We start from the raw sequence: 12,328 nt of genomic DNA, 5'->3' as shown, positions 1-12,328 counted from the left end.
CAATTATATTATTTTGTAGAACTGAAAAAACCCATTTATTTTCCTCATATGAGTCCAGTCATAAGAGTTTTAACATTCATCACGCACAAACCCCAGCTGTTTGAGAGAGTTTTTTCCAATCATTTTTTTTTTAGAGAGTGATCACTGTACCATTGCAATCCTTCATTCTTCTAACACCAATGGCTAGATGGCTCTGCAACTGGCATTTCCTGATCGTACTTAGTGAATGCTATCAAAACAAAACTCCTGTCTTCCTCATTATTTAGGTTTTTAGTTACAGAAGGAATTGACCCACAGTAGTTTAGTTGACTTAAGGACTTGATTAAATGCGCTATTTGAAAATCCATTTTAATGTGCTTTTTTTTTTTCTAGGAAGTGTACATATCCGTATCTGTACCTGTACATATATACCTGTATATATATGAGAATAATATAATGCCATTGCATATTGCGGTGAGATACATCTTCACAAGACATATTGACATACATAATGGAGACAAAAATCACACCGCTAGTCACCGTCGTATGTAAAGCCCGTAGGAGCATCTACTGCATCTCAAACTAGATGAGGCCTACTCAACAAGCAAGGGGTGGCAGGATCCTTGTGTTTTGAATTTTTATTTTCTTTTTTAATGTTCCAGACTGAGAAAACTTCAAATGGATGGTTCAGTTGTTTCCTCTCCCACTCGTAGAAGTTACTCTTTTGGGAATTGGCTTCTGCCTGATTTCAGTTGCTTCTGCTTCTTACGTATTCCTTGCTGATACTGGGAAAAATTATACTTCTTGTTGAAGGAAGGTAGAAAGTGGAAAAGTTATTTTATTTTTATTTAACATTTCAGAGGAAAGACAGTGATATTTTGGAGATGTCAAATTATGATGATGATGAGTATTCTATAAACTAAAAGAAAAGACACATTCTCCCACCACTGACCATCTTAAAAGAGAGAAGACAGATTTAGATGGCACAGGACTGAAGAAGTTCAGTAGCTGCCTTGATTTAATTCTCTATTGCCACGTTGCAATTTATTGTGCTTTGAACAGTGTAAAGAGTAGGGAGCACGGCTACTGACTCCATGCAGGATAATGGATAGGGCTGATATAGGATCACCGGCGTACGGACTAATCTTTGTGCACCTCAGAAACTACAGCAAGGTGTGTCATCTACAGCAGAAGCGAGTACAATTTGATCTGAAAAGAGTAATTTGAGAATAAACAGTTGTTTTATATTTAAATAACAATCCTAAGTGTAGGAGTTAAAAACGGTTGAAATCCTGAAAGTATATAAAGGAAGGAATAGAAAATAAATAGCAATTAGGAAGGAGCATAACAGTGAATTGAAAAAAAAAAAAGCTGGAAGGAATATTTCAAGCTGAAACAGTGCGAATGCTTTCTTATCCTCTTAGGCTATTTGGTTACATCACATAGTATAAATAAAATTAAATGGTATATTTCAGTGACGTGAAAATACGTAGGCATAAATCAGGCATAAACTGCTGTAACTTCTGTTACTGTCTTCTGGCTGTGGATTTAGTTCTTTTTTTTCCTAAGTTTATCTACCAAGATTAGCTATAAATATTTTTAAATTAAACTATTTACAACTTTTAAAAAGCTATTTTAAAATATATTGTTCCAATATTCTGTATTCTGTACCATTTGTACTCTATAAAATGACATACTTTAGGCTTTTGGGAGATAATAATCTGCAAAACGCAATAGTCAGTGTCCAGGAAGAAACTATAAAGTGTATCACCGGCAAAACCAAAGAACAATGGGTTACTGGGAACTAGGCTTCAGGGAAATATCTTAATAATAGAAGCAGAGATATTACCAACCGGTATGTAATAAACTCCTTAGCAGATGATGGCTTGGGGAGAAAAGGTCTTGGAATTGTAACATTGTGATAAAAATAATTTGACAATTCCTCAAAATAAAAGAACTGCTTTCACTTTTAAAGACTAACTGGAAGGGAAGTACCTCAAGGCAAAAAATGCACAATGACCCTTCCCATCCACCCATTTATAAAAATAATGACTTTATTTCTCAGCCTGGAAAGGCTATGTAAAAAAGCCTATTGGATTAGAAATCTTAGTGGAGAAAAAGAAATAATCACCAGCTAGACCCGGGGAGAGGTTTTACGGCTTAAAACTCAGGGCAGAGGCTTTGTACATTTACTGAATCCTGAAGGCGGAGTTGGGTTATTAAATTAGAGTAATCCGGGGGGGAGAAAGGACATATATATACACATATATAAAAATATATATATTTATTTTATATATATATAAAATATATATATACACACACACCCCTTTTGCATTTATGCTATGAAATGTAATATGACTTCCTTAGGGAAGATGCATGTGATTTCAATTTGGAAGAAAAAATACTGATCTGATTAAAAGCATGAAAAGGAAAGATGGGAGAGCGATGTGGAAAGTGTGTGTCTGTGCGTGCGCGAGCGTCTGTGTGCACACACACAAGCACATGTTTATTTGAAAGCTGCTGCAGCTCTCCAAAGCAAGTGGGTCACCTGTAATGAAGTGCAGTAGGCTTTTGCTTTTCGGTAAAGGAAAACAAAAAATCCTGCTGTCTTTCTATTTTCTTTTTCTTTCCACTCGCACTTACTTAGGTAACGAAGGCTTACTCTGATCAGAAGCATGTTGCAGGTTCAGGGGAGTCATCGCTGTATAAACAAAGGCATAACTACAGGTAAGTTCAGGCCTGGCTGAAAAATTACATAAAATGACAAGGCAGAGTAAAAATTGGCTGCGGAAATCAGAGATAGGTTCTACTGGGTAAACCCAGTGAGATGGAAACAATCTAGACAAGAACAACTACCCCCAAACCCATTCCAGGGACTAAAGCAATCTGGGAAGCAGCAGCAAAGCATCTTGCAAAGATACTGCAAAGTATGAGTCAAAGAGCTAAGGAAAAATATTTTTCTAATTGCATCCAGAAACAGATTGTTAATTATCTCAGAAAACAGTCAAAGTTGGCACTGAAATAGTCTCAACAATAGTTATTTAGTAAACGGTATGTATTTTATTGTAGTTTTATGACAGTTAATACTGATATGTCCAAGTAGTCTTACATTTATTACTCATTACATATTCTGTTTAATTCCAAAGTACAGATTGCCAATATTTCAGGTAATGAAAATGGAATTCTGAGTTTGTACACCAGGCATGATTTCCTATGTGTAACAGACAGAAGAATATTATATGTACATATTTCTGCCCAATGCAAGAAATACACGCAGACGCAGAACTATCCATTTGCATGAAATGCGACTAATCACAACCAAGTCAGACTAACTAAACTAAACTAAACTGATTTAGCTTTTACAGCTATACACATCAGTAGACTTGAAAGCCAAACTTGTTTGTTTTATTTTATCTTGGGGCGCATAAAATCACGGTATTTGGCAGCATGGAATAAGGGACATTAAATCGGCTTTTATGCTGTTGTTAAGGAACCCGTAGAGGATGGGATTCAAGCAGCAGGACATCATACCTAGTAAATGGCATATGCAATAGACTAATTTGAAATGTCTGTTAGAAATGAGAGTGGCATTAAAATCTGTCACAATGTGGAAAAGGTGAAGAGGCATCCAACTGAAACCAAAAACTAGGATTAGCAATGTCAGTCTGCAAAAAACTCTCCTAGATCTTGTCTTAATTCTGATGACGGATTGGGATACCGTAATCATGTCCTGGATCTCTGTATTTTCTTCTGGTTTCATCTCAAAACAGATAGGTATCCCAGGGATGAATTTACTGGAGGAAGAGAGCTGGCTTTTTTCTGTGCCAGAGGTTTCTGGGAGGCCTCTGGAATGAGTACCCTGATGATGCCTTGAAATAGCTGGCACCACACTTGAAGTCTTTTTACTGTATCTTCTGTGGTGCTTTCTGCCGAAGGCGCAGCTCCACCTGGAACGGCCGGAGGGCTGCACCTGCATGCCAGTACTCTTAGAAGGATGAAGCGTTAGGTTTATCATCTCCTTTTCTTCAAACTTGCTTTCCTTGTTTGACAGTCTGGAACCTATGCTCCTGCAGACGCTGGTGTGACTAGCGGTTAAGCAGGCCAGCGGCAATATATACTGCATGAACAATAAGGCTATTGTAAAGGCGATTCTGTAGGAATCAGAAGGCCACGACTCAATACACAGGAGCCTGTTCTCCAGTGCCTCTAAATTCAGAATTTTGCTGAGGTCCACAATTCTGTGGAAAACTGGCAGAGGGGAGCAAATGGCAAAGCCAAGGGCCCAAACGGTCACTATTAAGAAATAGCCTTGTTTGGCTGTTAAATTGCTAGAAAGGGGATATTTGATCATACGGTACCTGACTGCAGCAATAGATATTAACATCAAAGTTGAAACTAGAACTGATGCGCACTGGAGGAAGGGCATTACATGACACATGATAGTGCCAAACATCCATTGGTCAAGCAGGACGGATGTCAGTGTGAAAGGTGAACAAAACAGCACAACTAAGATGTCAGAAAAGGCCAGGTTGCTGATAAGAATGTTTATTATTGTCTTCTGCTTGCGCTTTAGGAGAGCCATTAGTATAAGCAGATTTCCCACAAAGCCGGCCAGACTGATCAGTGTGTACAGCCCAATAAGAAAGTACTGTATGTCATCAACGCTACTCTTATAATCTTCCCAGGCAGAAAAATTCTTTGTAGTAGCCGAGGTGTTCTTGGTAGGTGTCCTGTTGTTACGGTCTTTGAATCCTAAATCCATTTTACAGTCCTGCTTAGAACAAGAAAGGCGTTAATTAGCACCTGAAGGAAGGATGATACTGGTGTTAATCAGAATGTAAACGAAAATAAAATTACCTTGTATCACCTTAAAGTAAATAAAATAATAGTGGTGTTATTCTACCGTGAGGCAGATCCTGTATAACTTCAGGTCAACACAAATTAGTTTCGTAGGTTTTATCACGTGGTGTTCAGCACACCTAGGCTCCTGCCTGGCCGCTCACATGGGACGATGACAATTCAAGGTTCTGTATTATGAACTTGGCTTTTCACCATGCTTTGCTACAGCCCATATTGTCAGCCTTTCCATGAGGGAGCAGTTAGCTCCAAAAGCAATCCATTTAGAGCCGGTGAGATTACTCATGTGAATAACAGCTCATTGATATGAGTAAGGAAATTACAATCACCATCTGGGCATGTGCCTAATCATTACATGACAGCAAATTATAATGAGAGCACCTGAAAATATATGATGTTTTGACATATGCTAACAACTGCAGTAGTATTTCTTACCTTGCTAGTAGAAAACTGACACAAAATAGGTGAGAGCTTTCAAGAAGGATCAGTTTATAAGGAGACCCACTGTCAGTGATCCAAGATGGAATTCCTAATGTGGTGAGGATACAAACCATCACCTATTAAGCGTGGAACATATTTTAGCTGTTATTCAAGCAGAAAGGAAAACTGCCTACGAAACATCCAGAGTAACTAGATGTAATAGAGAGAGGACAACGTTGACTGGAAGCAAATCCCACACGGCCATTTGAAAATTCAGGGAACTGCTAATTATTCAGCACAGAAACATCTAATGTTAAAACCTAGCTCAGCACAAAGTTATTCTGCCTACAGAATCTTCATGTATTAGCCTTCGCTTTAGAAGAAACAGAAAGACAAGAGCATTCAATTTAAACTCCAGTTTACCATAAACATCTGCATGCACGAAAGTTTCAAAGTCAAAATTCCCGAGTGCCAATGTCCTGTACAAAATTGCTTAATGTTTAGAAATCCTACGCAAGGCAAAACAAAAGGATCTAAACAAACTCAAAACATACCTAAATTGAGCAGGAGGCTAAACCTGTCAACTGAAAAAGGCAGGGCTCTTCCAGAATGTAGCTATCCTCAGTGAGCTGTATCGTCCTGACCTTGTCAAAGTTTCCTCTACACGTGCAGATGTGCTCCTTCCTCCACATCACAACATGTGCCTTCCTACCGTCAGGTGCCAAAGGGAAGCTCGAACCATAAAACACCCTCAGAATATTCACTGACAGCGTGTTGTGATGGGGAAGGTCCCTCATGTAAGATTAGAAATACTTATTTAAAAAAAATACGAAAAGTCGCAACGTTTTGTGTCTTGCAAGTGACGTGTTAGTGAAAAGAACTAAGCCTTGCCAACTTCTCACAATGTTGAGTTAAAATGCTTTTTAATAGCTAAAATAGAAGTAAGAATTTGATACATGAATTTAGGTAATCTAAATATTATAATTGTCTGCGTACAAGCAGGGCAGCATTAATGCAAATTATTTCTGTTTAATTTTTCTCTATTTCTAGTGAAATGGTGGAAAACCATGTAATAGACAAAAAACATTATCTGAGACTGCCCTTGCCTCTAGACCAACTTTGAAGGAGCAGACTAGTAGATTCTGTAAGTAATGCACTATTTCTATATTGATATTATCAGGAGATTTTATTTCTGGAGGCTTCTCTTTTTACAACTATTAGCTAAAGAAGTAAGTAGTTTTTTACTTAATTTTTCTGAGTTAGTTTCTCGGAGTTGCTAGTAATCATCTGAAAACATTATGATCTGCAGACCGCAGTGACTTCTAAAATTAGCTTAAATTTCTTTCTAGTCTCCAAATGTGACTCAACATAATTTTTGTCTGAGAAAACCACAGCAGTATTGCTCTGCCCTGCGTAAAATACATTCCCCTACCTCAGGCTCATGGAATTATGTCCCTGTTATATCATACCTGTATCATTTTTTCCCCTTTGTTCAGCATGGAGGGACGATGGGTTTTGCTATGACTGATGCTTTCGCAGATTTCATTGTGTGTATGCATCTGCAATTTGCAGACTCTCTTTTGATTCATGAAAGCCATTTCAACTGTACATTGTGTTTCAGTATGAAATATTATCTGCCTAATATTTTCAGGGTGAACATTCTATTATCTTTGCACTACCACATTCATCTTAGCTGAGAAGTCTGTAGGAAAACCCCTTGCATACAACTGAGGAGTTAATAATGAAAAAGCCCTTAGTTTAATTCTGGACAATTTTCTTTTTGCTTGGACACCTTCCTTTTCCAGTTTATATCTTGCAGAGATTAAGACAGCATTACTAGTTGAGCATCCCGTTGCCTGATAGCCGGTTTGAAACCAATCAGGAGTTATTTGAGAAAGGGAAATTAAACTTTACTCGAGAGCTAGATCTGTCCAAATCTTGGTTACTAACCAACCAGTCATTGAATGAGAACAGGAAGACTAATAAGAAAGAGGGAAGGAAATCAAGTACCACCTTGGGATTCAGAAAACCTCAAAAACTCTTACAATGCTCTCAAAGTGGTGATGACTCTGAAGGAACGAGCTTTTCATTTATTATGTGTGTCTACATAAATAACTCTGTGCTAAGAGGGATCATTCTGTGTAGTCTTCTATTTTAACTGATACTAGGTTGAAGGACTGACCTGTAAAGGAGAAACAAACTGCAGATGTTGTTTCTCTCTCAAAAACCTGGAGATTAGGATTGCTTTTAAAGTACCTACAGGTGCTGTCTGTAATAGTAAATTCCCACACAGTCCTATCTGTCTGAAGGTGATACTGAGTAGTAACAACGCACACTGATGCTTAAGTTATAATAGCAGCTATGCATGTGTGAAAGTTTTGTCGATCCCTGTACCAAAATTGCAGCTTCCTCCCTAGACTCTTTGTTGATATTGGCTGTTATTGAAAAGGCTGACCGTAGACCATAGGTTCATCAGTGCGTGGAGAAAAAGCAGGCTTCTCTACTGGTAGAAAAGACTCTCTGTATAGTTAGTCCATTCCACTTCAATTGTGTGCTATGGTCTGAAGAGAAATCTGTATGTTTTCTTCAATTTTGTTTAGTTTAAATTAATGTATTCTATGAAGAGGACTGGAAAAAATCTGTTGGTGTCGCTGCTATTTCCTACTGCCACTTTCAGCTTTGGGTGACTAAAAGTGAGAAAGAAGAGACTCTCAAGTCAAATGCACCATAAGTATTTTCTCTTCTATAAATGTATATTCCATTGAGGAACTGCTAAGACTAGGTCCAAAGAACAAAGTTGTATCTGTTGTTATACTGGAATGTGCTTATTAAATGAATGTTTACTGAGTTCTTCTTAAAAATTTAATTGAAAGATTGTTGCTAGGTTCTGTGGATTTCTACACCTTCATGTAAAGCTTTTGCAGTATGGCTTTACCAGAATTGTTCATCGTGTTTTTAATAGAATTCTTTAAAAACAAAAAGTGAATATGCTGGTTTTGCTGGAGTAGACATTTTGTTGAGACACATCAACACAGAAAAACCTTAACAGAAATGCCTCTGAAGTCAAGCATGGGCTCTCCAGCTCCATCCCTCCTCTGCTACGGCTGCCTTCTGCCTTGGGTGAGAGCTGAGCATGATTCAGGGAAATGAAGATTCCTGAAAATCCCACTCTGGGAAATAGAATTAAATAATACAACCTTTTTTGAAAACCTTCTCCTCATATTTGAAGTGTATTTCTAAACTGAATGCATCAAAGTTCCAGGGTGCTCTTGCGCCTGTTTTCAAGATCAAATTTAATGAATCTGAAGGTACCTGATGGAGACTTTCTAGCCATCATCTCCAGAAGTTGTATCACTTTCACCTCCTACATCAATCAGTCAAGCAAATGCAGCTCCCTTTCTGTATTCCTGGTCCACGTACACTCCTCAAGACCATGCTCAGCTACACCTGCATGAGCTCTCACCCTGTGACCTCTAAGTGGGTTTGCTTTGGTCTCCTTTAGTCCCAATGGGACGCTTGAGAGAGGAAGGTAGGCTGCACACGGCAGGAGGGACTGCAGTTTTGTGGCAGGATCCAGGGTGGATTTGAATATTTACTGTAAGAATCAAATTCATGCAGTTAACACTAAATACAAGGAGTATCTGTGGTTAACTTTTACAGTAAAATACATTTTATGACACTTGAGGTACTGTGATCTTGAAAGATTTCAAGTAACACCTCCCTAAATCACGTTCATCTGTGATACACCTCAGTGTGACTGCCTGATGTGACTGATGTGATTTTCACCAAAATCATGCTTCAGAGGAGTTTTCAATTGCAGTTGCTATAAGGCCTGAGAGTGACAGGAGGAACTTAAGCTGTTATTCAGGTTTAGCTGAGTTAGAGGTACCATGTAACCAAAAATATGCCAGTTTAATATGTTTAAAATCTTAAAATTAATCTCATTATTCCACTCAAAGCTATTTTTTAAAATACAAAATCCATAAATCATAATGTAGGAGAGTATATAGGCTAGATAGTTCTCTTTCTCTACATATTTAAAGGGAAATTTTCAAGAACACAAAAGTTAGGCAGGCAGCCACCCTCCTCTGAGGGCAATTGTTCTTCCAATCTTCCTTCTATTAGATGAGATGCTTTTAGTAAGGTTTATTCACTGATAAGACCTCATAACCTAAAATATTAATACCTACTAAGTTAACTCTGACTGGCTGGTGCCTGTATAGTCTAGTCAGTTCGGTCTGTGTATCAATAAAATTAAGCTGTGAAAAATTTACAGTCTTCGGGAGACCTTTTTCTACCTTAAAAACAAAGACAGACAAACACATACACGGAGGAAGCAAAATGTGAAAAGTCCCTAAGAAATACAACCTTTCTGTACCTGTAATACTACAGTGGTATCAAGACTGTAGAGAAAATAGTCAGAGAAAAGTCTTTAAACTTCTACACAGTTGTAAATAGTTAATATGACAGTCTGTAACTGCCTGACCACCTAAGCTTAAGGAAGACACTAAGCTATGCTGTTACTACTTGAGAAATGATGCCCTCTTATCATTAAAGACTGAGATAAGGTCTGAGCGAAAAACTGAAACCACCAAATAGTCGCGTTCACAACACAAGCTAAAGATGAAATGCTGCCGCTTCCAATGTTCATTACAAGCGACAGCAAAGACTAGTCTGAGAACCTGGGAGAATTCAAAAGATTGAGATTACTTCAGAAGTCCAGAAAAATGGATTTTCGTGCATGTTAATGGTATGCCTCTCTATCTGCCTAACTAAAAGAGGAACTGCAACATTATCCTGGAAAACAAGAATACGGCTTCCCAACATAAGCAAAAACCAACTAATGAGATTATTTCTCCAGCTCCAAGGAAATGTTATGCAATGCAATGGGGCATTTGCTGGCCAGAACAGAAAACTTGAAATGCATGACTACATATTTTATGATATGCAGGAGCACAGCAGCTCCTGGCTTGCAGAGGCAAAAAACCCAACCCAACCCCAAACCAAACCAAACCAAACCAAAACGGGAAAGTCTGTTATTTTTGCCCTTCGGTGCCTCGCTAGGGAATCACTTTGCATCGTGCGCCCCGTTCCGCCCTGCCCCCGAAACCCCGCACCGTCCTTCGCCGGGAGCCGCGGGCTCTCCGCAGCCGCAGCGGCTCGGGCTGCGGGCGGCGGGGACGGGACGGGACGGGGAGCGGCAGCCGAACCCCCCCTGCGGCTGAAGAGAAACCCCACGATTTCCGCGCGTTCGCTGGCAGGGCGCTGCCCCGCGCAAACTTGCGCAGCCGCCCCGTGCCGGGGAAGGCGCGGGGGGCGCGGGGGGGGTGGTGGTGGTGGGAGGGTGCGCCCTGCCGCGGCCGCGGGGGTGCCCCGCGGAGCGTTACCTGCGCGCGTCTGCGGGGCGGCGGTGATGGTTGCGGTGGTGGTAGGCGGGAAGGGCCGCGGTGCGCAGCGCGGGTGCGGAGCGCGGAGCGAGGCGGGCACTCATAGCTCTGGCCCGGGCCGCGGAGAGGCGAGCGCGGCTCCCCGGGAGCGGGGAGAAGCGCGCATCCCCCGGGCTGCCGGGCGGCGCATCTTAGGCGGGTGCGGTGGAGGCGCCGGGGCTCGCCTGCGGCCGAGGGCCGGGCCCCGGGACGGGACGCTGCCGCCGCCGCCGCCGGTCGCCGTTGTGGCTGGTGGCCCCGCCGCTGCCGGGGTCAGGGCTGGAGGCGCCGCGCGGGCGCATTTCGGGAGGCTGCTCGGTGCGGTACCTGGCGGCTGTTATTTCAGCCTGGCACGGTATGACAATTAAGAGTTTCCATGGAAATGCAGCGAGGCTGTAAACAAACGCCGCGCTGGCCAGCCCCCTTGAAGGGATGCGCTCGCTTTGTCAGCCGGGATGCAGGACACGGGCGTTTTTGCACAGGTGAAATGCTCGACGTGCCGCGGGACATGGGGAGGTGCGAGCGTGGCCAGGCGGTCGCAGGGCACTGACCTGAGCGCTCTCCAGTTCCCCTCTCTGGCTGGAGCACAGCTTCGATGGCATTTATCCACACCGCTCGAGCAGCCTTTAATTTTTACCATTCTTTTCGAACAGGTGGGAGGTGATGGATTTCCCTCAAACAGTTTTCCTTTCTGAGTTGCGTAACTCTGTTCTTACGGAGGCAAAGATCTGAAGGGCGGTTTTAATTTTATCTGGGCCATCAGTGGGAAGGCAGGGCATTTTTCTTAAGTGAGCAATATTTTAAAGCATAAAAATTGTTGGGTATGTCATAGCGCTAAGCATGAAAGGACAAATTCTGCTGTTCTCACCAGCTGCTATCTTCTAGCACGAGAAGAGTCATTGATCATAGTCCAATTACAGGGCTACTGGAGAACTGAGTGACATGCAGGTCTCTGGGAGCACAAGTGGCAGAATCTGACACGAAAATGTAATGACTTTTCCATTTGCCAAGGCACTCCTTCGACAGTTGATATTAACACATCACTGCAGAAAAGCTGTCAGTATAATTAGCTTGTGAAAGACTGCACCACGCAAAGACAAAACAGCTGGATTGACCATATTGTAAAATAACTTTGAAAGTCCTGTTAGGTTCCTTGTTTAATTTAGGTTAAAAAATACTCATTTTAGGGTAAGTGATCAAGGAACAATTAACTTTCATCTTCAGCGGATGAGCTCAGGATGGTGGGGAAAATTGCGTCCCCATCTTCTTTCGCCTGCTTCTGCATTATTCACCACCCACTGCTGGTGAATCACTGCATGTGCAAGTGGAGCAGAGGGAGCTGCCAGGTGGAAGTGACGTGCCAATCCATCTCATCCCTTTAAGACAGCTCTCCCGTTAGTCACAAAGGAGAAAAAAATGAATGCTTTTTAGGACTGAGCAGCTGTTCTTAGCGTTTTTGACCGTCTTCCTACCTAACACTGATGGCTTTGAAGCTTTTAATGCTAATATTTGGCTGGAAGATAGAAACCTACCATGGTTCTAACTTGCTATGGGGCGGGGGGCACGGTTAAGACCATCTCCCAGGACACCAATTTGCATGGATGTCTGTCGTTCCAGGAGAGCTTCCCACACTGCTGGCCCCACTG

At 41.5% G+C, this 12,328-nt stretch overlaps 1 protein-coding gene across 3 annotated transcripts; it reads right to left on the bottom strand.

Moving 5' to 3' along the window:
- Window positions 1-3,036: 3,036 nt before the first annotated feature.
- NPY5R (neuropeptide Y receptor Y5) lies at window positions 3,037-11,491 on the bottom strand. 3 transcript variants are annotated; one of them, XM_063337033.1, is made up of 2 exons: window positions 10,644-11,491; window positions 3,037-4,753 (listed from the first exon to the last, which is right to left on the bottom strand). In XM_063337033.1, the coding sequence occupies exon 2, from the start codon at window positions 4,739-4,741 to the stop codon at window positions 3,410-3,412; it is 1,332 nt and encodes a 443-aa protein (XP_063193103.1). In that variant the 5' UTR covers window positions 4,742-4,753; window positions 10,644-11,491; the 3' UTR covers window positions 3,037-3,409. The 3 variants fall into 3 exon arrangements, with proteins under 3 accessions (XP_063193103.1, XP_063193101.1, XP_063193102.1); XM_063337031.1 differs by having other exon boundaries at window positions 3,037-4,750; window positions 11,234-11,491; XM_063337032.1 differs by having other exon boundaries at window positions 3,037-4,750; window positions 10,644-11,490.
- Window positions 11,492-12,328: the final 837 nt, after the last annotated feature.

This window comes from Chroicocephalus ridibundus, chromosome 5 (assembly GCF_963924245.1).
Source record: "Chroicocephalus ridibundus chromosome 5, bChrRid1.1, whole genome shotgun sequence".
In the NCBI taxonomy this organism is placed as follows: Eukaryota; Metazoa; Chordata; class Aves; order Charadriiformes; family Laridae; genus Chroicocephalus; species Chroicocephalus ridibundus.
Note: the sequence above shows the minus strand (reverse complement) of the source record. Positions and strands in the feature narration are given on the sequence as shown.

What these genes read in the sequence shown, in the direction of transcription:
- NPY5R (XM_063337031.1), bottom strand. Translation starts at nt 11,284, where the DNA reads ATGCCATCGAAGCTGTGCTCCAGCCAGAGAGGGGAACTGGAGAGCGCT. An exon ending in GGGAACTGGAGAGCGCTCAG is followed by an intron (nt 4,751 to 11,233) that starts GTCAGTGCCCTG and finishes TGTTCTAAGCAG; the next exon opens with GACTGTAAAATGGATTTAGG.